The sequence below is a fragment of the Coenobita brevimanus genome, chromosome 87 (assembly GCF_032717465.1).
Source record: "Coenobita brevimanus isolate Jiangsu-jjx chromosome 87, ASM3271746v2, whole genome shotgun sequence".
Classification (NCBI taxonomy): Eukaryota; Metazoa; Arthropoda; class Malacostraca; order Decapoda; family Coenobitidae; genus Coenobita; species Coenobita brevimanus.
The window spans coordinates 1876793-1903413 of NC_137040.1; the positions used below are offsets into that span (position 1 = coordinate 1876793).

General features: G+C 43.8%; 1 protein-coding gene across 1 annotated transcript in view; it reads left to right on the top strand.

Moving 5' to 3' along the window:
* The first annotated feature begins 17719 nt into the window (after positions 1 to 17719).
* The window catches only part of pyd (zonula occludens-like protein polychaetoid), a 397456-nt gene continuing 388554 nt past the window's right edge, over positions 17720 to 26621 (top strand). Inside the window, exons 1-2 of the mRNA XM_080281008.1 lie at positions 17720 to 17992; positions 23789 to 24554. Coding sequence (XP_080137134.1) covers positions 17983 to 17992; positions 23789 to 24554 — 776 coding nt within the window. The 5' untranslated portion in view covers positions 17720 to 17982. The remainder of the gene's footprint in view (positions 17993 to 23788; positions 24555 to 26621) is intronic.

Here is a 26621-nt window from a genome sequence, read left to right on the forward strand (position 1 = left end):
AATTGAGCTTTGTTTTGTTGTTTTTGTGTTTGTCTTTCGGGGTTGTGTATCTGGTGGCGCACGCACACGTCTTAATCATTTTTATCATCATCATCATCATCAGCTTCATCATCATCATTATCTTCATCATCATCATCATCATTTTGACCTTTCTCCTCCTCCTCCTCCTCCTCCTCCTCATCATCATCATCATCATCATCATCATCACAAGCCCTCTTTCCCAGTGTCGTAAATTGGATGCTTAGGATCGAGAAACAGGAAAAATGAAAACGCATAATTTTTAAAGCTGTTTATTAGAGTACATACATACATACATACATACATACATTTATACATACATACAGTACATACATACATACCAGTGCATACATACTTACATACATACATACATACATACATCACATACATATTCGTAAATATTTAACGTATATACTAAAAGCAACACGTAAACAAACAAACAAGCACACACACACACACACACACACACACACACACACACACACACACACACACACACACACACACACACACACACACACACACACACACACACACACACACACACAGTTTGTTCAATCACGTCACTGTCTACCGTTCACCCTGACTCACTCTGACTCACTCTTGCCCACTACCAGTCTTGTTCACCCTCACCATCACACTCTCACTACCACCCTTAGTTTCTCTCTCTCTCTCTCTCTCTCTCTCTCTCTCACAAAACTTACTTTCACTCACTCACGCACACTTAGTCGCCCACAGCAGTTCACTAATTCATCCTAATTTTCACTCTCTTACTCACTTCTACTCCCATGTTCACACTCTTGACTCACTCTTTCTTTCTGCCACACTCACACTTACTCATGTATCTCACTCATTCACTCTTATTCACATACATTCCCGTTCACTCACTCCCATTTCCTTATTCATTTACATCCACTCATTCATACATAGTCACTCTTTTCTCATTCATTCATTCGTTTACTCATCATCATCCATCATCATCATCATCATCATCATCATCATCATCATCATCATCATCACTCACCCACTTCCACTTCCACTTCCTCCACCTCCTCCTCCTCCTCTTCCTCATCATCATCATCATCATCATCATTATCACCACCACCACCACCACCATTTCCGCCTCCCTCTCCCTCTCCTCCTCCTCCTCATCATCATCATCATCATCATCATCATCATCATCATCATCCATTCATTAAGTCACCCATTCATATTTTTTTCACTCTACCCTTCATTCATACCCATTCTTTCATTCATTCACTCATCCTGTCACCTTCTCTTTATGTATTCGTTCTTAGTCCTTCATTCATTCACTTCACCACCACCACACCACAGTCATCATCATCACCATCACCACCCCAATCATCATCACCACCACCATCCACCACCACATCAGGAAACAGAGCGTAGAGACAGACAGTAAGAATTAATGACCGTTTAAATGAAAGGACGGAGGGAGCGCTGCATAAAATGAATGACAGGGCGGGAAGGCTGGTGAATGGACCCTGAAAAATGTATAGTAAAGATGCAGAGAAATCCGAATTGATGAATGCGTGAATAATAATGAAAATAAATGATAAAAAAAAACGATAAGGTAGGTAAATAAAAAAATATATATATATAAAGATGCATAGAAATCCGAATTGATGAGTACGTGAATGATTATGAAAAAATATAAGAAATGATGAAAAAGGTGAATGAAATGAATAAAAAAAAATTGAATGCATACACAAGGAGATGAAAAATGAAAGGGAGAGCAATTACGGTGATGAACTCGCCTTATACGCACAGGTAGATGTTAATTAAAGGTGAGAGACGAACATCACCTTTACCTGGATAACGGCTCTATTTATTTATTTATTTATTTATTTATTGCTCTCTAGATGAATTTGTTCAGCTTTTTAGAAGAGAGTATTTGAGGTTGGTGGTCGTGGAAACAGGGAGGTGGAAGTCGAGGATGGGATGGGGGGATGGGGTGGAGAGGTTTGTGAGGGATGGATTACTGAAAAGAGAGAGGAAAGAAATGTATTTAATATGTAAAAGAGAGAGAGAGAGAGAGAGAGAGAGAGAGAGAGAGAGAGAGAGAGAGAGAGAGAGAGAAGGGAGATGAGTGATTAAGTGAGCAAGCGAGAGAGTGAGGTTGATGACTGAGAGGGTGAGTGGACGGGAGAGAGAGTGAGTGAGTGAGTGAATGAATGAATGAATGAATGAATGTACAGAATAAGTGAATAGTAAATGAGACTCTATACTCGATCTTTCTCTTTGTCTATCTGTGCATTTATCTATTTTTATCTATTTGTCTCCTGTGTCGGCTTATCATTCTGTCTATCTATCTATCTGTCTGTCTGTGTGTCTGTCTTTGAATTTCTGTGTTTATAGCTCTATGACTGTCTATCTGTCTGTCTATCTATCTGTCTACCTATCTATCTATCTATCCATCCATCTATCTGTCTCTCTATTCGTTTTTGCGTTTACTCATTCGTCCATCCACACATCCTTTCATCCATTCATTCATATATCTATCTATCAGTCTGTTTATCTATCTGTCTGTCTTACTCAGTGTGTCTCTATAATAACTCGTATTCCTTCATTGCTTCCCTTCCTTCCCTTCCTTCCTTCCTTCCTTCATCCATCCATCCTTCCTTCCTTCCTTCCTTCCATCCTTCTCTGTGTCTGCCTCTTTCATTCCTACTGCGTTTTGGTTTTATCAAGAGAGAGAGAGAGAGAGAGAGAGAGAGAGAGGGAGGGGAGGAAACAAAAAAATAAGAACAAGGAGAGGGGAAGGATGTGTGGAAAGAAGGAAGGAAGGAGGGAGGGAGGGAAGGAAGGAGAGATAGAATGGGGATGGAGGGAGAAGAATAGAGGGAAGGAGTAGAGTAGGGCCGGGAGAGAAGGAAGGAGGAGGATAGGAAGCTGAGATGGAGGGCAGTAGGGCAGGAGGGAGGGAGGAAGGGAGGGAGAGAAAAGGGATGGAGGGAAAAGGAAGGAGAGCGAGGGAAGAAGGCAGGGAAAAGAGGAGAGAGAGAGAGAGAGAGTGAACGAGAAAAGAGATGGGCGTGGAAGGAAGGAGAGGAAAGTGATGGAGGGAGGGAGGGGAAGGAGATGAAGGAGAGGGAAGGAAGGAGGGTGAGGGAGAGAAACAGATGAACGAGGGGCGAATGGGGGAGAGGGAAGATATAAATGAAAGAGACGAGAAAGACTGATTGAGAGGGAGAGAGAGAGAGAGAGAGAGAGAGAGGACATCAGAAAGGGAGAAGGGATCGAAAAGAGAGGGAGGGGGGGAGGTAGGGAGAGAGAGAGAGAGAGAGAAAGGGAGTGGGGAGGCAGGGAGAGAGGGGGAAGGAGAGATTGAGAGAGAGAATGAAAGTACATTGAAGGGGGGGAGGTAGGGAAAATAAGGGAGGAGGAGGAAGGAGTGGGAGAGATGAAGGTAAAGTAGAGGGAGAGAGAGAGAGGGAGGAAGCTAGGGAGAGCATAGGAAGAGAGGGAGGGAGAGGAAAAAGGAGGTTGAGTACAGAGAGGGAGAGGAGAGGAAATGAGAGGGTTAAGTTTAGAGAGGAAGGGAGAGGGAGGAAAAGAGGGAGAGAAAAACAGTAAAGGAAGGGAGGTGGAAGGAAGGAGATTATGAAAGGAGAGAGAGAGAGAAAGAAAGGAGAGAGAGAGAGAGAGGAAATAAGGGAGATTGCAGTAGCAGTGGGGAACGATTCTTGGAAAAGAGGGAGGGGATGGAGGGGAAAAAAGGGGGAAAAAGAGGAGGAGAAGGGAGGGAGGAGGGAAAAACGGAGAGGAGGGAGGGAGAAAAGGAAGGACAAGGGAGGGAAAGATGATGGAAGGAAGGAGGAATAATATCAAGGGAGGAAGGAAAGGAGGGAAATAAGATGGAAGGATGGATGAAGGAAAGGGTAAAAGGAAAGGATGGATGGAGGGAAGGAGAAGCGAAAGAAGGAAGGAAGAAGAGAGTAATGAAAGAGGGGAAGGGAGGGAATGCTGGAAGAGAAGGAGGAGGGGGAGGTAATGAAGGAAATAAGGGAGGGAGGAGAGGAAAGAAAGAAGGATGGGAGGGAGGGAAGAGGGATGGAAGGATGGAGTGAAAGAAGGATAGGACTGAGGGAGGGAGGGAGAGAAGGATAAGAGGGAGGGAGGGAGGCAAAGGATAGCAGAGAGGGGGGGGAAAGAAGGGTGCGAGGGAGGGATGGAGGGAAAGAAGGACAGGAGAGAGGGTGGGAGGGAGGGAAAGAAGAACAGGAGGGAAAGGGGGAGGGAGGGAAAGAAGAAAAGGAGTGAGGGAAGGAAAGGATAGGAGGGAGGGAGGGAGGGAAAGAAGAATAGAGGGAGGGAGGGAAGGAAGGAAAGAAGGATAGGAGAGAGGGAGAGAAAAGAGGCAGGGAGAAAGGGAGGGAAAGAAGGACAGGAGGGAGGGAGGGAAAGAAGGATAGGAGGGAGGGAGAGAAAGAAGTATAGGAGGGAGGGACGGAAGGAAAGAAGGATAAGAGGGAGGGAGGGAGGGAGGGAAAGTAGGATAGGAGGGAGGAAGGGAAAGAAGTATAGGAGGGAGGGTAAGTAGGATAGGAGGGAGGGAGGGAGGGAGGGAAAGGATAGGAGGGAGGGAAGGAAAGGATAGGAGGGAGGGAGGGAGGGAGGGAACCGTGAGTGCTCCCTTACCAACACTATTGATTTATTGAGCAGGACAGTTCCTCCATACCTCTCTCTCTCTCTCTCTCTCTCTCTCTCTCTCTCTCTCTCTCTCGCTTCCTTCCTTCCTTCCTCTAATCTTGCTCTCTTATACTCCCTCTTCTTCCCCTTCCTTCCTTTCCCCTCCCTTCCCGTCCTTTCCTCCCCCTCCCCTCCCCCTCCATCACCCCTTCCCCCTCCCCTCTTCCTCCAAGCGCATTCCTACCACGCACCGCCTACGCAAGAGAGAGAGAGAGAGAGAGAGAGAGAGAGACCCATTTTACTTAAATTCGCGAGATCAAAATCCAGTGAGTTCCGGAACGAGATTGAGAGATAAGAGAGAGAGAGAGAGAGAGAGAGAGAGGGAGGGAGGGGGGTGGTCAAAAAGATGAGAGGAGGGGAGGAAACAGAAGCAAGAAAGAGAAATATGCAGAGGGGAACTGAGAGAGAGAGAGAGAGAGAGGGGGGGGTGAAAAATCCTCCTCACTTTAAAAATCGGAAGGGAAGGATTATGGAGGATTTGAGGATGACAGGATGGAAGAACAGGGGGGAGGAAAATGAAGGAGGAAGGATGGAAATGTGAAGGAAATTCGAAAGGAAGGATGGAGGGCATGTGAAGAAAAGCAGGAGAGAAGGAGGGAAGTGAAGGAAAGCGGGAAGGAACTAGGATGGAAGGAAGGAAGGAGGGAAGTGAAGGAAAACAGGAAGGAAGGAGGGAAGTGAAGGAAGGAAAGAAGAAAGAAAGGAAGGAAGTGGAGGAAAACAGGAAAGACGAAGGGAAAACGGAAGGAAGGAATGACTAAAGCAAGGAAGGAAAGGAAATAAGGATGGAAAAACTGAAGGAAGGTAAGGAGCGAAGGAAATCAGGATGTAGGCTAGGAAGGAAGGAAGGAAGGTTGGGAAGAGAAGGCGTAGGGGGAGGGAAGAGTAGGATGAAGGAAAAAAAAAAAATGATGAATACTGAACGACGTCAAAAAGGAAGGAAGAAGAAAACTGAAGGAAAAACAAGAGATGGAAATATAATTAAAGTCAGCTGGAAATTGAGGAAAGAAAGAAAGCAAGAAAGAAAGAAAGGAAGGAAGGAAATAAGAAAAGAAAGAAGAAAGAAAGAAAGAATGGAAGGAAGGAATTAAGAAAAGAAAGAAGGAAGGAAGAAAGGAAGGAAGGAGCGAACGAAGAAACTAAAGAAAGAGAAAGAAAAAAAAAAGAACAGGTAATGAAATAAGGTAAATTAGATATCCCTCTCCTTATCACTTCTTCCATGGGGTAGGGTCCCGGGGCTAGGCTGAGGTGGGCCGGATCATCAAGGACAGGTGTTCCAGTTACATGATACGAAAATCCTCCCCATCCGCTTCTCTGAGGGATTGGAATCGATGCGTAGGTGCTGAGAGAGAGAGAGAGAGAGAGAGAGAGGTAAGAATTGGCAAGGAGAGGTAACATTGAACAGGCTGAAGTGACATAGATAGACAGGGATAGGATGACACAGAATATATATACAGGTAGGCATAGATGGACAGGTAAAGGAGAAATAAGTAGGCATGAGGTGTAGTAGTAGTAGTAGTATTTGCAACCGTGTGCGAATCTGAACCTGAACCCTGTGGACTGCAGGTTGAGGCAATCCATCTGCAGTCCACCATCCTACTTTCTGGGTATGTGGCGGGAATTGAGGGACGTTTGTATACCCGGGTAGCTCCACTGCCCGTTCCTGTCAGTGCCACCGCATGAAGGCACCCAGCAGCAACAGGGTAAAAATGAAGAGAGCAGTGCAGTGGAACTCAAGAGAACCCGAATGAAGACAGGAAAATACACAGATTGGAAATATAAGATGAATGAAAGTTGGGGGAAAAAAGGCGAAAAGAGAAGAAAAGAGAGACGTGGAAGACAGGAAAATAAATCATGGAAAGAGAGAGGTGAAAAAGAGACGCGTGGATAACTGGAAAATAATAGACGATAGCGAAAAATTAAGAGAGAAATGAGAGAAGAGAAGAGAGGCGGCAAATGAGGGTGGACTGGAGGAAAAGAGAGAAAGAGAGGGGCTTGGAGAGACAGACAGGCTGGGGAGGAAGGGGGGTAGGCAGCTGAGGCAGGCAGGAAGTGCAGGCAGATGGAAGCTCACGGTGAGGCAGGGTGAAGAAAGGCGGGGTAGGGCAGGGCAAGGCAGTGGAGGACTGGGCAGGGCAGGGCAGGGGAAGGTAGGGGAGGACTGGACTGGACTAGGCGGGGCAGGGTGTGGCAGAAAAGGGCGGGGCAGGGCAAAGCAAGGAGAGGCAGGGTCGGGCCATAGTTAGGGAAGATAGGGGGAGTGACATGAGGTACAGTAGGGCAGGGAAGACAGGGAGAGACGGCAGGGTTGAGCAGAGCGGCAAAGCTGGGCGGGTGGCATGGGTTGGGGTGAGACAGGGGGAAACAGGGCGTGGGCAGGGAAAAGGCGTAGGGGGGTGGCAGGGTAGGGGAAAGCAGAGCAGGGAAGGGAATAACAGAGGAAACAGGGAAAAGGTAGGGTGGGGCAGGGCGCGGCGAGGTGAGGGCAGGGCAGGGTGGATTAGAGAGAGGCAGGGAGGGGCGGAGCGGGATGCAAGGGGGTTCAGAGGGTACAAGGGGTTCAGGGGGGCTCCAGGGGGATCACGGGGGCTCCAGGGGGGTGCAAGGGGGTCAGGGGGGTGCAAGGGGGTCAGGGGGTGCAAGGGGGTCAGGGGGGTGCAAAGGGGTGAGGGGGGTCCTCCAGCAGCGCCTGCGTTGCTTCACAAGACACACACTTTGATGTTGTTACGTCACTGGCGCCACCCTGCCTGCCTGCCTGTCTGTCTGCCTGCCCGTCTATTTGCCCCTCTGTCTGCCTGCCCATCTGTCTGTCTGCCGTCCTTCCTGCCTTACTTCCTGTCTGTCGCCTGTATGTTTCTCATCTTGCATATTATCATTTTCACCATCGTGGCTGTCTCTTCCCTACCTATTATCTGTCTGCTTACCTGTCTACCTACCTACCTACCTGTCTGCCTGCCTGCCTGTCTGTTACCCTTCCTGCCTCTCTGTCTGCCCGTCTGCTATCCTTGCTGCCTAACTGCCCGCCGTTGTCTGCTGCGCTGCCTGCTTCCTTCCATACGTTACCGATCGTACGTGTGTACCTGTTTCTCATCCCTCTTTCCTTCCTTGTGCCTACCTGCCTGCTTATCTGCCGTCCTTCCTGCTTATTTCCCTCCCTTTCCCCTCCCTTCCTGCTTATTTCCCTCCCTTTCCCCTCCCTTCCTGCTTATTTCCCTCCCTTTCCCCTCCCTTCCTGCGCTTTTCTGTATATTTCCTACCCCCCCCCCTTTTTTGTCGCCTTGTCTACCTACGTGCTGTTCTCTACCTCTTTCTTGCCTGTCTGCCTGCCTGCTTTCTTACCTTCCTGTCTGCCGGTCATTCAGTCTGCCTGCCTTCCTATCTGCCGCCCTACTTCTTGACGTGCTTCCTTATCTACCTGTCTGGCTGTCACTCCCCCTTACCTGCCTGTCTTCCTCCAGTCCTGCCTGTCTGAGTATGTTTTCCACTCTGTTTGCCGTCCTGTCTCTGTCTGTCTGTCTGTCTGCCTACCATCGAGCTTGTTCCTTTTTCCTGCATGTCTGTCTGCCTGTCAGTTTGTCTCCCTCGCTGCCTCACCACTCTGCTTACCTTTGCCTCACCCTACTTGACCACCCTATCTACCTTACGTCCCTACCTACCTCTCACCTAGAGTACCTCTCTCCCTGCCTCACCATTCTGCCTACCTCTGCCTCACCCTACTTGATCACCCTATTTACCTTACGTCCCTGCCTACCTCACACCTCCCTCCCTCCCTACCTCACCACCATGCCTCCCTCCCCTCCCTGCCTATCTCCCTGCCTGTGTTTCTGTCCGCCATATGTCTTTCCTGCCTAAAACTGCTGATAACTCTCTCTCTCTCTCTCTCTCTCTCTCTCTCTCTCTCTCTCTCTCTCTCTCTCTCTCTCTCTCTCTCTCGTCTTCCTTCCTCCTATTTTCTTATCCCTCCATTTCGTCTCCTCTCCCTCTCTATCTCTCTTCTTTCTCCCTCTCAGTTGTCACTTCCTTTCCCCCCCCCTCTTTCAGCCATTTTTTTTTTATGTGTGTGTGTGTGTGTGTGTGTGTGTGTGTGTGTGTGTGTGTGTGTGTGTGTGTGTGTGTGTGTGTGTGTGTGTTTACTCTTTTATCTCTCTCGCTTTCATTCCTCCTTCCGCCTCCCTCACTGTTCCTTTCCCTTCCTTCCTTCCTTCCTGCCTTCCTTCCTTCCTTCCTTCCCTACCTCTCCTTCCTTCGTATCCTTCCTTCCTTCATGTCCTACCTCCCGCCCTTCATCCTCTCTCCCGTTTCATATTTCCCTCTCCCTCCATCCTTCCTGTCTACTCTTCCTTATTTCTTTCCTTCAATCCTTCCTTCCATACTTCCTTCCTTCCTTCATCTTTTCTTCCTTTGTGCGTCTTCCTCACCCTGTATCCTTCCTTCCTCACGTCTTCATATCTAGCTGACCGCCTCTCTCTCTCTCTCTCTCTCTCTCTCTCTCTCTCTCTAATTACGTGACTACCTCTTTCCTTTCCTCTCTCTCCTCTCTAACTCCTCCCTCTTCCTTGCTTCCTTACCTCCTACCCGTCACCTCCTTCTGTCCTTCCCTTCCTCTTCCCTACTTCCCTCCCTTCCATTCTCCCTCCCTTCTTGCTCCTTCCTCTCTCCATCCCTACCTTTCCCTACCTTCCTCCTTACCTACCTGCCTACCCTCACCACTTCCCAGCCTTATCTAACTACTGCCTCTCCCTAGTCCTTGCTATTCTCCCTATTTACCTATTTCATCACTCTCCCTCCTTTCTCCCTACCTACCTCTCTACCTCCGTGCCGCTTCTCTCATACCTACCTCTCTTTCTCCCTCCCAGATTCCCTCTCTCCCTCCCTGCCTTCCTCCTTCCATTCCCTCCTCCATACTTACCTTCTTCTCTCCCTTCCTCCCTTCGTCCTTCCTTTCATTCCTCCAAGCCTACCTACCTACCTTCTTCCTTCCTTCGTCCACACCTTCCATACCTACCTTTCTTCTTTCGTCCTTCCCTCCTCACCTTCTTCTTTACCTCCCTTCTTCCCTCCCTCCCCACCTCCCCATCTTAACCTCCCCACCCCCATTGGTTAAATATTTAGTACAATTTGTTTTACCCCCATGAACCACCTCGTTATCGGCCAATGCACCTCCTGTATTCTGTACTTCCTCTTTGTACTCCTCCCTTCCTCCCTCTTCCCTACCCTCCTTACCTCCCTTTCCTCCCTACCTTCCTCCCTGCCTCCCTGCCCTTCCTCCCTGCCTCACCCTGCCTCCCTCCCATCTGCCTCGTCCCTTACTCGTCTCATTCCCTTGCCTAACATCGCTTCCTACCTCCCTACCCCTTTCCCTCCATCTCAACTATACCTCCCTACCTTACCTACCCCTTCCCTAACTTACCTGCCTCCCTACCTTACCTACCTCCATACCTCACCTACCTCCCTACCTTACCTACCTCTTCCCTACCTCCCCACCTTACCTACCCCTTCCCTACCTTACCTACCTCCTTGCCTTACCTACCCCTTCCCTACCTTACCTACCTCCTTGCCTTACCTACTCATTACCTATTCCTTCCCTACCTTACCTACCTCCCCACCCTTTCCCTTCCTTACCTATCCTTTCCCTGCCTTACCTACCCCTTCCTTTCCCTACCTTCCCTACCTCTTCCCTGCCTTACCTACCCTCTTACCATACCTACCCCTTTCCTACCATACCTACCTCCTGCCTCACCTACCCCTTCCTTACCTTACCTACCCCTACCCTACCTTACCTACCTCCCACCTGCTTTCCCTGCTAACTGACTGCTCATTTGGCCCTGTGAATACCTGCTTCTCTGGCCGTCTCTCCACCTGTCCCTTTGTCGTTCTCCGTCTCTCCTTCCTCTGTCTCGCTAATTACTTCCTCCTCGTCCTCCTGTGTGATTAAAGGTCTTCCAGGCCCGTATTCGCGTAGGGTAAGGAGGCTCCCTAACACCTCTTCCTTAGCGATTTATTCTTGGATATACCTGGTTAATATCCTCTTGTACGTTTTTTTGCTAAGTATGGCGATATTGGAATGATTTTTATAACACGAAATATACAAAATTCTCTCTCTCTCTCTCTCTCTCTCTCTATTACCTACCTGTCTACCGTCCTCACCTCCTTGCCTAAATGCCTGCCCCTGCCTAACCCCTGCCTGTCTGGACGTTAATCCTGCCTGGGAGAACTGCCTGATCCCTCACCTGACGCTCTGCCTAAGCTGCGGCGATAGAGAGAGAGAGAGAGAGAGAGAGAGAGAGAGAGAGAGAGAGAGAGAGAGAGAGAGAAGCACCTCACTTCCTGCACCTGAGCTTCTTCAACTTTCAAAAACAAGATGAAAACAAGGAGGCGAAAGTGTACGTGAAAAACAAAAAAAGAAAGCAATAGGTAAAAAAGAGGAGGTGTAAGTGTAAATGTAAATTAAAGAAAAAGAAAAATTGATATAAAAAAAGAGCGGGTGTAAGTATGAAATAAAGTGTAAAGGGGTAGGGGTGTAAGTGTAAGTGTAAAAAAAGTGTGTAAAGAAGTAAGGGTGTAAGTGTAAAAAAGTGTGTAAAGGAGTAGGGGTGTAAGTGTGAAAAAAGTGTGTAAAGGAGTAGGGGTGTAAGTGTAAAAAAAGTGTGTAAAGGAGTAAGGGTGTAAGTGTTAAAAAGTGTGTAAAGGGGTAGGGGTGTACAGTATGTGTAAGTGTAAAAAAAAGTGTGTAAAGGAATAGGGGTGTTTGTGTAAGGAGTAGGTTAGTGTATATATGAAGGAGCCATGAGGAGGGAGCCGTAAAGAGGAAAGTGCCGGGGGGAGCCACTAGATGTTAAAGTGAGAGAGAGAGAGAGAGAGAGAGAGAGAGAGAGAGGTAAGGAAACATCTAAGAAGGGTGGAGAAGTTAAAGAGAATGTGAAGGAGAATGAAGGTGGCAGAGGGGAGAGAGAGAGTGAGAGAGAGAGAAGAAGAAGAAGAAGAAATAGTTTGGAGAGAGGGTGGAACGAAGGAAGAAGTAAGGAAAATGTGTAAGAAAGGCGACGATGTTTGAGAGAGAGAGAGAGAGAGAGAGAGAGAGAGAGAGAGAGAGAGAGAGAGAGAGAGAGAGAGAGAGAGAGAGAGAGGATGGGGCGGAGAACAGGATGCCAGAAAAAGGAACTTGGAAAAAGAATATGCAGGAATTTATGGAGAATGTGTGTGTGTGTGTGTGTGTGTGTGTGTTTTGAGAGAGAGAGAGAGAGAGAGAGAGAGAGAGAGAGAGAGAGAGATCCCCATAAAGAAAGTAAAATCATGTGACTTCAGTAAGGAGAAAAATAACATAAAAGTCCAAGATGCGGGAGCCTCACGGCCCTTATTTTAATGCCCATGTTATGGTGTGGTGTGTGAGGGTGGTGTGGTGTGGTGAGGTGTGATGTGGGGTGATGTGTGATTTGGTGCGGGGAGGTGTGTGAGGTGTGATGTGGTGTGATGTGGTGAGGTATGGTGTGGTTTGAGGTGGTGTGGTGTAATGTGATGTGTGGCGTGGTATGGTATGATGTGGTTAAGGGTGGTTTGGTGTAATGTGGTGTGGTGTGGTGAGATGTGGCATGACTCCCCTAAAATCACAAAAGTCTACGGCAGTGAAACACCTCTTATCCGAAAATCATTAGTGAGAAATGGACTGACAAGGCCTCTCCTAGAAGTGTACCCTTATAGAAAAAAAAAATACGAAGACTTACCGAAGGAAATAATTAATTCTATCGTGACTGACGTAAGCGATTTATTCAGGTGGCGGAGGAAAATGGCGGGAAATTTTGGAATACTTGAGAGAGAGAGAGAGAGAGAGAGAGAGAGAGAGTTAATCCATTTCCAGCTCAATTCATTATAATCCGGAAAAACCACAGATGTGTTCGTCTCCCACTTCATTTTATACATAATTGAGGGAGACTGGCATTGTGTGTGTGTGTGTGTGTGTGTGTGTGTGAGAGAGAGAGAGAGAGAGAGAGAGAGAGAGAGAGAGAGGTAATGACTACAAGAAATGAGACATGGAGAAAAAGATATGGGACGGAGACGGAATAAATAAGAGAGAGAGAGAGAGAGAGAGAGAGAGAGAGAGAGAGAGAGAGAGAGAGAGAGAGAGAAAATATACAAAAGAATTAGCGATGTGAGGAAAATTAAAGAAAAACAAAATATTAAAACCGAAAGTACACACACACACACACACACACACACACACACACACACACACACACACACACACACACACACACACACACACACACACACACACACACACACACACACACACACACACACACGTAGGGTTTGTTTTAGTGTGGTGTGTAAGAGTGGGTTTGTCATGGGGGGCAGAGGGAGTCTTTTGTCATAGGCTCTGGCTTAAGGGGACGTGAGCTGGGTTTAGAGAGAGAGAGAGAGAGAGAGAGAGGAATGGAATTGGAGAGAAGGAAGAGTAACTGAAAAAAGAGAAAGATATACCGAGTGTTTTTCAAATATTGCCTCTTCAGAATTTCACTTGGCAGTATCTTTTGTGCTCCAGGGACGGCTCATTCTGCTGGTGTGGGCGTGGTTGTAGCAGTGGAAGTAGGAAATGAATAAACAAAGCAGGACAGACACTGATACCAATAACTGCTCGTCCCCCCACATTTAAAAATCGTGGATCTCTCTCTCTCTCTCTCTCTCTCTCTCTCTCTCTCTCTCTCTCTCATTTGGACGATTTTTTTTGTTAATCTGGCTACCACATGACGATTATAGGAATATTTTCGGGTGAGGGCATACCTTTTGCAGGGAAGAGGTTAATGAATGCTGTATAAAATTCCCCGGTTCCTTCTGTTAGTAGCAGTAATAATAATAATAATAACAATAAAGATTGAAAGCAGTGATAAGAAACAGGGAAGTGAGCATGGAAGTGAAAAAGTTACTACATGACAGTATTGTGATACCAACTCTAACGTACGGAAGTGAAGCTTGGACATTGTTGGAAGGACACAAGTCAAGAGTGAGAGCAGTGGAAATGAGTTATTTAAGAGGAGCCTGTGGACTCACGTGGAGAGACAGGCTGACGAATGAGAATATAAAGGAGCGTTGTGGTGTTGATGTGGATGTAATAGGAAGCGTTATGAGGAACACACTGAGGTGGTTTGGCCATGTGGTGAGGATGGAGGGTGAAAGACTGACGAAGAGAGTGTATGTGAGTGAGGTGGAGGGGGGAAGAGGGTGGGGGAGGCCGAGGATGAGATGGAGGGATGGGGTGGAGAGGTATATGAGAGAGGGGGGTGTGAGTTGGGAGCAGGGCAGTGAAATGGCGGGGGACAGGGCGACTTGGAGGCGATTTGTTTGTGGCCACCCGAAACGGGATTGAGGCTTCTGGCAATAGATAGATAGATAAAGATTGAATTGAACTGAGTGGAATAAAATCGTTTGTAGTCAAGATAAAAAGGTAAATAAAGTCCTCGGTCTGAATGGGTGAGAAGGAGACTAAACACATGCACTAACCTTCCAGTAAATGAATAAATAAATAAACAAAATAAATAAAATAAATGAATAAATGAATAAAAATCTTGTTGGAACCCCTAGCAACGACTGGCCATGAATTTCAATATCTTTTGCTGAAAAAATGAAAATGGAAAAAAAAAAAACGGTGAGGATAAAAAGGTATGGGACGTCGGCCATAGAAGCAGGCTAGAAAATTCAGAAATGAGAGAGAGAGAGAGAGAGAGAGAGAGAGAGAGAGAGAGAGAGAGAGAGAGTTAAAGGGAGAATGTAGGAGCGAAGATGTGTGAGTGAGAAAGAGTGTAAGGGAGGGTATAAGCCTGTGAGTCTAAGAAAGTAAGGGTGCGAAATACGATGAGAGAGAGAGAGAGAGAGTTAATGAGAAGCAAGGAGCGGAGTGGAGCGCGAAAAACTGACTCTATACAGGAACACTTAAGAAACTTAGGAGCAAGGTGGATGGAGGCGGAAGTGTGAGGGGGGGGAAAATTCGGGGAAAGAGGAAGTTAAAAAAATATAAAGATAAAAATACCCTTACAGCACAAACGGCACTGCTGGAACACTCAGATAAATAAATAAATAAATAAATATGTAAACCAAAGTAGTAATGATAGTAGTAATAGTAGTAGTAGTAGTAGTAGTTGTTGTTGTGGTGTTGGTATCATTATTATTATTATTATTATTATTATTAGTAGTAGTAGTAGTAGTAGTAGTAGTATTAGTAAGAAAAAAAATATTATGAAACACGAATGGAAATGTGAGAGAAATCTTAAATGGGACTCAAGGACTATGCGTGTGGACGCAGACAAAAGATGATATTAAAAGCAAGATGAAGGAAAAGGGGGAGAGGGGGGTGTTGAGAGGGTGTGTGGGTGAGTGTGAGGGATGGCAGGCGGAGTGGGAGTGGGAGAGAGTGTGTGAGGCTAAGAGAGAGAGAGAGACTGAACCTTCACATTTTACTACAAGAGCTTAGCCTGACTGTTCCTGTCACTCTTCCTGTCTCTCACACGCTCTCTCTTGCTTTCTCACTCTCTCACACACTCTTGCTTTCTCACTCTCTCACACACTCTCTCTCTTACTTTCTTCCACACGCCTTTCCTCACGCATACACTTTTTACTCTGTCCTTTACTCTTACTCACATTTACTTTTTTTTTACCTGCATATTAAGGAGTCGCTCCCTCTTTCACACACACACACACACACACACACACACACACACACACACACACACACACACACACACACACACACACACACACACACACACACACACACACACACACACACACACACACACATGCTTTCACTTTCTCGCTCATTCACTCGTCTTACTCGCGTTTCCCGACTGTTTCCTTACTGTCTCGTACTATCTCACTCACCCTTTCACACACACGCTTCTCTACTACCTTCCTGCTCTCTCTCTCTCTCTCTCTCCTTTTTTCATTCTGAGTCACTTCTTCTTTTGATTCGCTCACTATCTCACTTTCTTCACACGCCCACTCTCTCACAATTAATCCCTCACTCACATTTCTTTCCTTCCCCATCCCTCAGTCGCTCACATCTTTCTCACTGTCTTTAATATTTTGACACCTTCACTCCCTTATTCTCTTTCCTGCGCACCTTTTCCTCTCTCTCTCTCTCTCTCTCTCTCTCTCTTTCCCGTTATTTATTTATTTTCTCCCACCCCTTTTTCTCTCCGTCTAGTTTCTCATCATCTCTCTCTCTCTCTCTCTCTCTCTCTCTCTCTGCCGTTAACTTTTTGCTGATGCGTGCAATCCTTCACTTCCTCTCTGTCTGTTTGTCTGTCTGTCTGTCTGTCTGTCTGTCTCTCTCTCTCTCTCTCTCTCTCTCTCTCTCTGTTTTTCCTTTAATCTCTCTGTCGTTAACTTTTTGCTGATGCGTTCTCTCTCTCTCTCTCTCTCTCTCTCTCTCTCTCTCTCTCTCTCTCTCTCTCTCTCTCTCTCTCTCTCTCTCTCTCTCGACTTACCCAAACAAACAGCTGCCAACAATAATAAACACAGACTTGAAGTGAATATGGTCATTCTTTCATTAAGAGAGAGAGAGAGAGAGAGAGAGAGAGAGAGGTAATGAAAGCAAGAAATGAGAGCGAGAAAAATATGTGGGAGATGGAATGAACAAGAGAGAGGGGGGTGGAGGAATGAGGGGAGAATCGACAAAATGGTAAAGGAGTACAGAGAGAGAGAGAGAGAGAGAGAGAGAGAGAGAGAGAGAGAGAGAGAGAAGCGGGGATAGGAGAGCGAATGTACAAAAAAGGCTAACCGGAAAGACGGAGAAAGATTAAAGCAGGACGCAGGCGAGAGAGAGAGAGAGAGAGAGAGAGAGAGAGAGAGAGAGAGAGTTGAATAAAATCGTCTGGCGGTAGGAAGAGTAAAAAATATAAAAATCGTCTATAAGGCTGGTTAGTCCTTTTTGCGCGTCCATAATTTTTTCTTTATGATTTTCTCCATCATTTTCTTTCTCTTAAGCTAAATTAAATCCTGATGGTAGAGTTAGTGAGATTTTAGACACGATGACGAATGGATAGTCTTTAGCTATCCTCCATTACTGTTATCCATTTAGTATTGATAAGAGACTGATGATTTCTGAAGGAATTAATCACTACTATACCCCTCCGCCATCAATATAATCAAGCGAGAATCTATATATTATCCCGTGGTGACTGACGCATCGGTGTCCAGTGACCTAGTATTTCCTGTGAAAGTTTTATGGTTACGAGACAGGGAAGAGACGCAAGCATATGTTGTGTCATAGGCTTCTTGTACCGCCACCTCTGCGTAATTAGGTGTCTTCAGTTGCGCAAGGTGTGTTTTGGGTAGAAATAAAAAAAGGAAAGTGAAAAATATCATGTTACGCAGTTTCCATTTCCCCGTAGCCTAGTGAAACATATGTTCGGCTGACAGTCTGTAAGTTAAAGATTTGATTAATTGTTTGGGGGTACCGCTGCAATGGTCGTAAGAGTAATCCTGGCGCTAATAATAGTATCAGTAAATAGTAGTAATAGCAGGGCTGAAAGTAACTGTACCAGTAGTAAAAAGAAGCAACAAAATATCAGTGCGAAATATTTACTCTCCATTTAAATGACACCCCGTATCTCTAGTTCACGATAATATGATTTAAGAATAGGATAAATGGGAAATTATGGTACGTTGTCGCATACATAGAATTGGTCTTAGGTAAATAGGTAAGGCATGAGGAAGCAGGTTAGACGAGGAAGTGACCTGACAGCTGCCGCCCGTTGACCTCTGGAAACCCCACACCTTCCCCACCATGCGCATTTCTTAGTAACAAAAAATAGTGCCATGTAACTCTCTAATGTTGCTCCTACTCTCCCAGAATACAGCATACTTTGATAAAGTCATAACGACCGGTCCTAAATACTATATAAATTGATCATGTCGATATTATTTTGGTGCTCCAGTTTTACCTCTAGAAATGCAATCCAAACAAAATTAATGTCCAGGAAGGGAGTCGGTGGGCTGTGTTCAAAGATGTTTGCGTAAAATCGATAGACTCGTAGTTTTTCGCGCGTTTTGCAACATGTAACTTGATAAGTGAACTCTATAAGTGTCTACCGCGTACGTTTTCCATGTTAAAAGTGCTCGAGAGGCCATGTATGTGGAGAAATCGACCAAGAGTTAGGCGGGCGATCGGGACGGGAAATGACAATTGAGCGCCCGCATCATCATTGTCCCCTCGTCTTGTGATTTCTGTGGCCCCAGCCCTCACCAACTCTACCAAAGATGGACAGCAGTGAGTATCAATGCCAGACTTGTGGTTATATTTCGCCTTATTTGCCCGGGAGGTTTGGCCAGTACCCCGTCAACCCGCGGGGTGCGTGTATGGGGATTTAAAGGGCCACCATATCAATCGCGGCAGCATTTAACTTTTAAAGGGTGCCAGGAAATGTTGATGCCGGGTTGAGGTGGAGGGAAGGGAGGGGACTTGGGCAGCTGGATTTACCGAGTGATATACCAGTTTGTGTGACCTGTAAATCGGAGAAACATTGTATAACAAAAATATTTGATAAACAGAGGTTAATTGTAAATTTCTCAGCAAAAAAAAAAAAAAATTCATTATATAATTGTTAGTACTGCATTTGCCAGTAGAAATGGTGCATTTCTTGTTAGTTATTTAGTTTAGTTTTTACAGAATTACCATCATTTATTTTTTACTTTTATTAAGGATATGAATTATATTGCTAAATTATGCCAGGGTTAACAAGACATTGACCCTGAAAGCTACAGCTTTTAATTCTGTTTGAATTATGCCTTGACCTCCATAATTATTTGATAAGTTCATGTGAGAGATTAGTGCACTTCTGCCAAAGTTAGATTTGATGGATATAGCTCTCATTGTTCGGTTATTGATAAGTCCCAATTTAGATCGGAGATAGTTTTATATATCCAATCACATGTTTAATCGGAAAACAGCAGCATTGTATAGATGAGTTCAAGAGGGATGAAGAGACAGGTATTTTATTTTCAGCTGACAGAAATGGTCCACATCCACAACATTAATATTGAACAGTGGTTGCATGAGATTCAGTTACCAGTACTTATGAGGTAGCAGTAAATCACCTTAGTTGTTAAGCCAGTTGTCCCTTCAAAATTGCTGCACATGATTGTCAAATGAGTTGAAAAACGGGATACCGTAGCAGTTTTGCAAACTCAAGTTGACCATTCAGTCAGGGATCACATGAATACGAGGGACACAGCTTGATTTAACCATCCTTGTAATTATGTACAAGATAGCTGCTTACTCACTACGTGAATATTTCACCACCAATGAGGTTAGGTTTGCTACTTGTTACATATGACTCTAGGATTGTATATTGTTTAAGAAAAATTAACTGAGTTGTATTTTACATGAAACTCTTATAGCTTTCAAGAAATAACACTAGACTGATAATGAAGCTGTGGTACTCTTGTGTTTCTGCTACTGGTATTAATTATGGAACTGCTATAATTAGTAGATTTTATAACTCAGATACCCTGTTAGCATGGGTACCAAGATCCATGAATACGCAACGTTTTGTAGTGTTTTGAAAAAATGTGTCCTTGTGGCACAATTTACAGATGTTGGTGTCATCCATAGGAGACTTGTTTGTGTCCTCGTACAAAGTTCATCAGCTCTAAATACAGTAGTTACAAAAAAACGAAAACTTGTGTCCCGCACCAGAGACACATCCATTAATTATCATCACCATCATCATCCCAGCCATTTTCCCCATCAAATGATTGGGTGAAGTACAGTTCAGAGAGCTAGAAAAAGAAGAAGCAAATACCCTTCAGTAGTATCACATAATTACTGGATTTGATTATTACTGTCTTGTCAGAATGTATGAAAATCTCATGAAATAGTATGTGTAACTTGCCAGATTTTAAAACTCTGGATAGCCTAGGTACTGTTTTGGAAGAGAAATAACTACATTATTGTTCATTTGCAGCTTCCATGTATGATTATGGAATTTATAAAAATGACCCATTGTAGCCAGAGTAAGTCTTCTGTGTTTCATTCACCCATGAAGCAAGACTTTTGAAGTGTATGCAAGTTACTCGTAGCCTAACAAAAGTTGATGGTACTTCTGCCCTTCATATTGTTGTGCATACCAGTACCATAGTTTAAGAATCAACCAGTGTCACATATTCACAATATCTTGTATTTATTTATAGTGCATGGATATTTTCTGTGCATAGCTTACTAGATTTTACAAAAATATGCACAACTGGGACTTGCTTGTCTGGTACCTTCGTAGATTTTGCAGAACTTGTAAAAGCAGTTTGTGTTGTTATTGTTTGTCATGGTCATTTTCTTGTGAAAAATTGATTACACATAATTAATGTGCCTAACACCTGACTCCAGGTATCATCAGTACTTTCATTCAATTCATCCCTCTTTTCTACATATTTATGTGTATTCCAAGGTGCTACTTAAACTAATATGATTAACTTGTTGGCAGAAAATATGCTGGTTTTCTTGCTGTGTCTTTGCAAGTGTTAATGTTAGATTTTGCAGCTGTCCTGCAATTTTTGCCATCCATTCACCAGTGCAGAATGAGTGGTGCATTTATGTACTGTATCATAACTGCTGTGCTTTGGCTAATTTGTTTGTTGAGACTTATATTGTGAAACAGCCACAAAATTAAATAAATTATGTTCAAACATTATGCTCATTGTGTGTTGGGGAAGCTCTGTGGACAGTTCAGTATTGGACTTTTTTATCATAAAATATTATTATTAATGAATTTGCCCTTCTATTTCCCTCCAAAAATATGTTTCTGTTTTATTAGAAGTTAATATTTGGTGGAGTTTGAACAATGGTAGTTTACCATATTTAAGCAGGCTCTTTGCAAATTTTTCTCTTATACTCTAACTGAAGCAGCTTGACTGAATATGCATAAACTTGTGCTAGTTCTTATATCAGCAGATGAACCAGGGATAATGGCAAATGGTACTGACATTAAGAGTCTTCTGATGTTGGGAAGGTAAAGGTGGCAGTGACTGCACAAAAATTCCAGCATGAATATTTTATTATGGTAGTTTAGGTGACTTTTTTTGTCATAGTGTAGGCTAGTTATACTGTATCTCTCTCTTGTACCACTCGTTAAAGTTGTACTGGTACAGTACGGTAATGCTGTATATCCAGGCAGTCTCCACTACGGTATATATGATTACGGTCCCATACCCATATGAGATACAGTATGGACATTGCAGTGATCTAGAAAATGATAGTTGTGGTACCGGTATAACAGGAAGTAGCAGGGAAAAAATACCGGTAACTATAAAAATGTCTATACACCCAAAATATTATGAAAAAATTACCGGTACGTCTTGGGAAGACATGGATTTTGGGGGGGGGCACGGATTTTTTTTTGGGGGGACTTGCTCGTGTTAGCTTGGTATTCACTGTATATGGGATTGTTTTTCCCATATTATTGTAATGCATTAACAGGACAAGAAGCAATTTTTCTTCTTCTTTACGTAATACTGTGCTCCTCTGAACTGTCTGCTTGCATCCCTCCACCACTATGGCGGGCCGTCACTACGGCGGGTGCATAGCACCCCTCTAGCAATAAACTCTCATCCCATTTCTGTCCAACTAATGCAAGAATTAACCGTTACTCCCATTCCTTCATGTATGCAACAGGTCAAGTCTGGAACTGTCTCCCTCTGTATTTCTTACTGCCTATTATCTCCAGTCTTTCAAACAGTATGTCCAGGCATCTTGAAATGAATGGAACTTGAATGTGGCTCTCTGTTATCCTGTTCTTGTTTTTTCTTGGAGGGAACATTTTGTGGGCTCCTGGCCTTTGGTTCCCACTTTTAAAAGAAAAGAAAAAAATGATATAATGCCAAGGCATTTTGATTGGTAATTTTAATCAGATCGATGATTTAATGCTATGTTTCTGTGTTGACAAAAGTAGGTCTTGGAAGTGTTCATTAAACTGAGTTGTCCATAAAGTTCTGCATTAGCCTACTCAGAATACCAGACAGGATCATTTGTTTACTGAGAGTAATTTTTTGATAAATGGAATATCATTGGTTTAAATCCTTCAGTCCTTGTACATACTGTATGTTTCATTTCAGTAATGCTACTGTTGGATGGCCTTATTCAACCAAGGAGGGCTCTCTAATAGTAAAAAAAATTAAAGAATGCTAGGACTGTCTAACCCCGACAGTTTGCAAATCTTTTTAGCTGCATAAAACTATGGTTGCAGGAATAAAATTAAATGTACATTAACTGGATCTACTGTTTATTAATCCACCAGTGTCCAGTGCCCTAACTGCTTCACCAGATTCATTCCTTGTTAATTTTGTTCTAGCTTCTGCTGGATAATTTGATTTAGCAAAAGCTTTGCTGGGCACACATTAAGAAAGCAGTAGTTTGCAGTTATTGGTACAAGCTTATCTTACCACATAGTGTACATCTTTCTTCATCCAGTATTTACAATCTCGTATTTCAGTGTTTTGTTTCATTTTCATTCAGGTATCATGAATGTTTACCTTTTTTTCTTTTTTATGGGTTAATATGGATATACAGTAGATGTTAACAGTTTTTTACAATGATGATGTGTGCATAGGGTGTTTATAGTGTTTTGTAATTATTTGCAATCGAGCAGTAAAAAAAATTGAAGTGTTTTTTTTATGTTACCATTCGTTTTGTTTCATTTCGTTTTTGAAGGCTTCAACATGCTTGCATGCAATGACCTAGCCAAATGGCGGCACTCCATGCTGCTTGATCTCTGGCAACTTCTGTATTTAGTCCTTCATTCCTGAGGTAACACGCAATTACCTCGTCCCAGTTCTTTTTCGGTCTACCTCTCTCAACCCTACCCCCAACATGAACACTTCTCACTTTCTGCAACTAGTTCTCATCCCCCATCCTCTCCACATGCCCAAACCATCTCAGTCTATCTCTGCTTATCACAACACCAATACACTACAGTCCTATCCTACCTCTCAACTCTTCCATCGTAAACCTAGTCCCCCCAGGCCTCGCACTCAGGGATGCATTGCACAACCACCTAATCATTGCCATTTCTGTATATTTGAGCCTGCGAATATCCTCTTCCTTTGCTGCCCAGGTCTTACTATCATACAGCATTACACTCCTAACACATGCCACATACAAAGATCCCTTGGAATGGAGGGAGAGCCCTCTCAGTGTCAGGAGAGGCAGCAGCTCCCTGAACTTCTTCTAGCCACCCCTTACTCTAACCACAGAGCTAGCTCCAGCCCCACCTCCACCTCATAACATGTCTCCCAAATAACAGAACTCTTCCACATGCTCAAGAGACTCACAAGCTAGTTCACTCCATTCACAGTCTGTGAAAAAATTTGACATTTGTGAAATGTGTTTTTTGTGTCGATTGTTAGTCCTGTGAGGCTATCCAGGAATGTTGAAGGGTTTGATTATAAGGGAATTAATATGTAGCCTGTTTCATTGGGCATTCTTTGGTTAGTTCTCCTTTTGTGATTCCCTGTTCCTGTTTTTAGATCCTTCCCACCCCCTAAATTAATATGGATAGTGTGAGGGTGATAGTGATGACTTTTATCCATTTAACAGACTTACACAAAATCTATTTATCGTTAAAACTACTATATAACTTTTTGTTTGCCATTTTTTGTAAGAATAATAAAATAATAATAGATATTAATAATAGTAAAATAATAATAATAATAATAGTAATGTAATGATGATAATAATAATAATAATAGTAATGTAATGATGATAATAATAATAATAATAATGATAATAATCTGTTTTTTTTTGCTTCTTACAAACTCCAGCTCTTCCAAAAGGAATTTACAGTACTTTCGTTTGGAATACATTTGCACCTTTATTAGTTTACAGTTATAAGAACTGTGACATTATTTACATCCAGTAGAAACTTTTTTTTTTTTTTTTTTTTTTTAATAATAATAATGCTGCCCTTGTTTTCTGTGTATGTACTAAATTTAACTGCTTGCACCATTTGTAAGGATACTAAAACTTTTTTGATACACTGCTTGTACAGGTTGACTTATACTGCTCGTTATTTTGCAGGTGACCCCACACAGTCGCCAGCATCCCTGGTTCCTAGTGACTCCAAAGATGATTCCTCAGGCAACACCAAAGATGAGGTGGCCTCCCTGGCCGACCGCCTTTCCCTCCACAGCATCCCCAGCATTGACCGCAGTGATGGCACCGCCAGTCCCGACGCCACCCCAGCCCCTGTCCCCAACCTAGCCCACACCCCCCCAAATTCCCCCAAGACCCCGATACTGGCGCACACACCACCCCCACAGCCAGCCCCGTCTGATCCGGTCCCTCGCCCGGCCTCCACTTCCTCCTCCGCCAAGCCCTCATTAGATGCCCTTGGGTCAAGTCAGAGCCAGAGTGATCCCCCATCTCCTGGCCTCTCCAGTCAGAACTCAGGGCAGGATGACTCCCAGGGCACAGATGACCCCCCTCCTCCTGCCCCGGCTCCCCCATCCTCTGACTCTGCTCTCCATATGGCTTATGGCAGTTCCCCACCTTCCCTGTCTGGGATGTATGGTGGTGTTGGGGGTCTATATAGCAGCAGTCACCCCTCATCTGGGATCTACAGTGGCTCGGCCTCCCTTGGCAGTATCTATGGGAGTGCTGGCCCACCCCCAGTTCCTCCACCCCCACTGGAGGAAGGAGGGGGTGCCGTTGGAGGGTTCCGACATCGCCGAGAGCACTCACTCAATTCTATACACTCAATACACTCTGTCAACTCATTCAAGGAATTCTATGATAAATCTACTCTAAATCAGTTCATCTCTACTTCACCCAAGCTCTCTAACAGGTGAGTTAAGTGTTTTTTCTCAGTTTTATAATAACTCATTTTATCCTTTCAAAAAAGATGTCTGAATCTTTATTAATGTAACTGCAATTACAGGAGGGTAATGTAAAGCAAGGGTTCTTATTCTTTGTCAGTGTCCCATATAAAAGCTGTACATTATTCAGAGATTCCTTGTTGTTTGATAGTCTCTCAGTTTTGACGTATGCTTCCATGACAAGCATAGTCCATCATTTGATTTGGCCTGTATATAATATGTTATTTGTTGAAATGCACAGAATTGAGAATGTTGAGTTGGAAGCAAAATTTTCAGACCAGTTTTGCCATTGAGCTTCCGTAGAGGACTCATTCCTTTGCATAATGCAATTCTGAAGAAAGATAAAGAAGAAATAGATGAACATGTTTTAGATATCTTCATATATTATACAAACTATTACTGTACAGCATAGTTGAGGACAGACATTAAAGCAATGCTTATTAGTGCTTAAAATATACACATGTGTGTCATAATTTAACTGTTAAGTTATTAAAGAGTCAAGATTTTTTGGATTGCCAATGTTTAATGCAATTTCCAGGTTAAAAATAAAAGCACTTAAACTCCTATCCCACAAAATGATTTTGTTATGGTTGTTCCTGTATAGCTGTGTTTCATGTTACTGCATCAGCTTTTTCCCCTGTGATTGGACGACCCTGACAGGACCTCCACTGGTTCCAGTCTGGGGATCAGTACCTGTCAATATTGCTAATACCTCCCTTCCCCCGGGATTTTTGTGCAGGTTTGACAGTGCTAGAAACTTTTCCGTATTGTTTTGCTTTAATTGATGTATGGCACATCTCACTGGGCGTTGTGTTAATAGTTGTGCTTATTTCCATTCCTTTTCATATACTTTTTGTCTTATCCACCCCATGTATCAGTAGGAAACTAGGTTAGAATTGTGGTAGTGATCATTATGTTTTAAAATGGTTATGCTTTTCTTCAGTAAACACAGCTTGGTTGTATGTGGATAGTATAACTTCTCATATTATTGGTATATACAGGATCATGGCAAGGCATTGTTTTTATGAAGAGGTTTGGCTACTTATGTAAAAAAACAAGTGACACTTTTTTTTTTTTTTTTACTGGATTGTGAAATTAAGCTTTCTAGTACATGTTATCCTTTTCGCTGGACCACTATTGCATTCCGTTTTTCTTACTTTAAGACAGTTGAATTCAGATTATTCAAACTGGAGGGTTAGATTATAACCAGCATTAACATCTTCACAGTTGTAGGTCCTTCCTAACTTGAGTAAAATTGTATGAAGATAGCATGTTCAGATCTAATCAGTCCATCATTGCAGTGAAGGAGTAAATGTAGGAATTACCTGTAGTGTACTAGCATTTACATTTGCCCCCACTTCTCTTTTGCTACTGTTGTATTTCACTTTTCCACCTACACCAACTCATCACTTCATGTCCAGATGACCTTGGGGCCACAGCAACAACAGCAGCTTTACCATCAGGTCTCAGATATTTCATTATTCTTTACTGTGCATCCAGCCTCCTGTCATCTGCGTTGGTGGTACATGAATCACATCTAATTAATTTTTTAGGCTTGAATAATGAGGGAGTGCATATATGCCTCATTTCACTGGAGACACCCTGATAATTATTGTACATTCATGCTTTATGGTCTCAATCCTACCCGCTCCATTTATTACAGTACAGTAGTGAGAAATAGTGTTAGGATCATGATGAGATGATGGTGGTGGATCTCATGCATTCTGCTCACTTCGGTTATTGGAAGGAAATAGCATTAGGATGACGATGATGATATGTAATGTATTTCTCATAACTGTTTCCATAGGCACCATTCATTTCTTCCAGGGACTTTTTGCTCCACTGATTAGTGCAACAATTTTCTCAGTACTGGCAGCTTTGATTCTTGCTTGTGCTTAGTTACACTGACTAACTTATTCATGGTTAGTGTATATACTAGTTCACCTGGATAACAGAAAACCACCCATGTGTTATTCACAGCTACTACACCTATTAAATATTGTGTAAATGAAAATGCTCCTTATTAATTCCTTGAT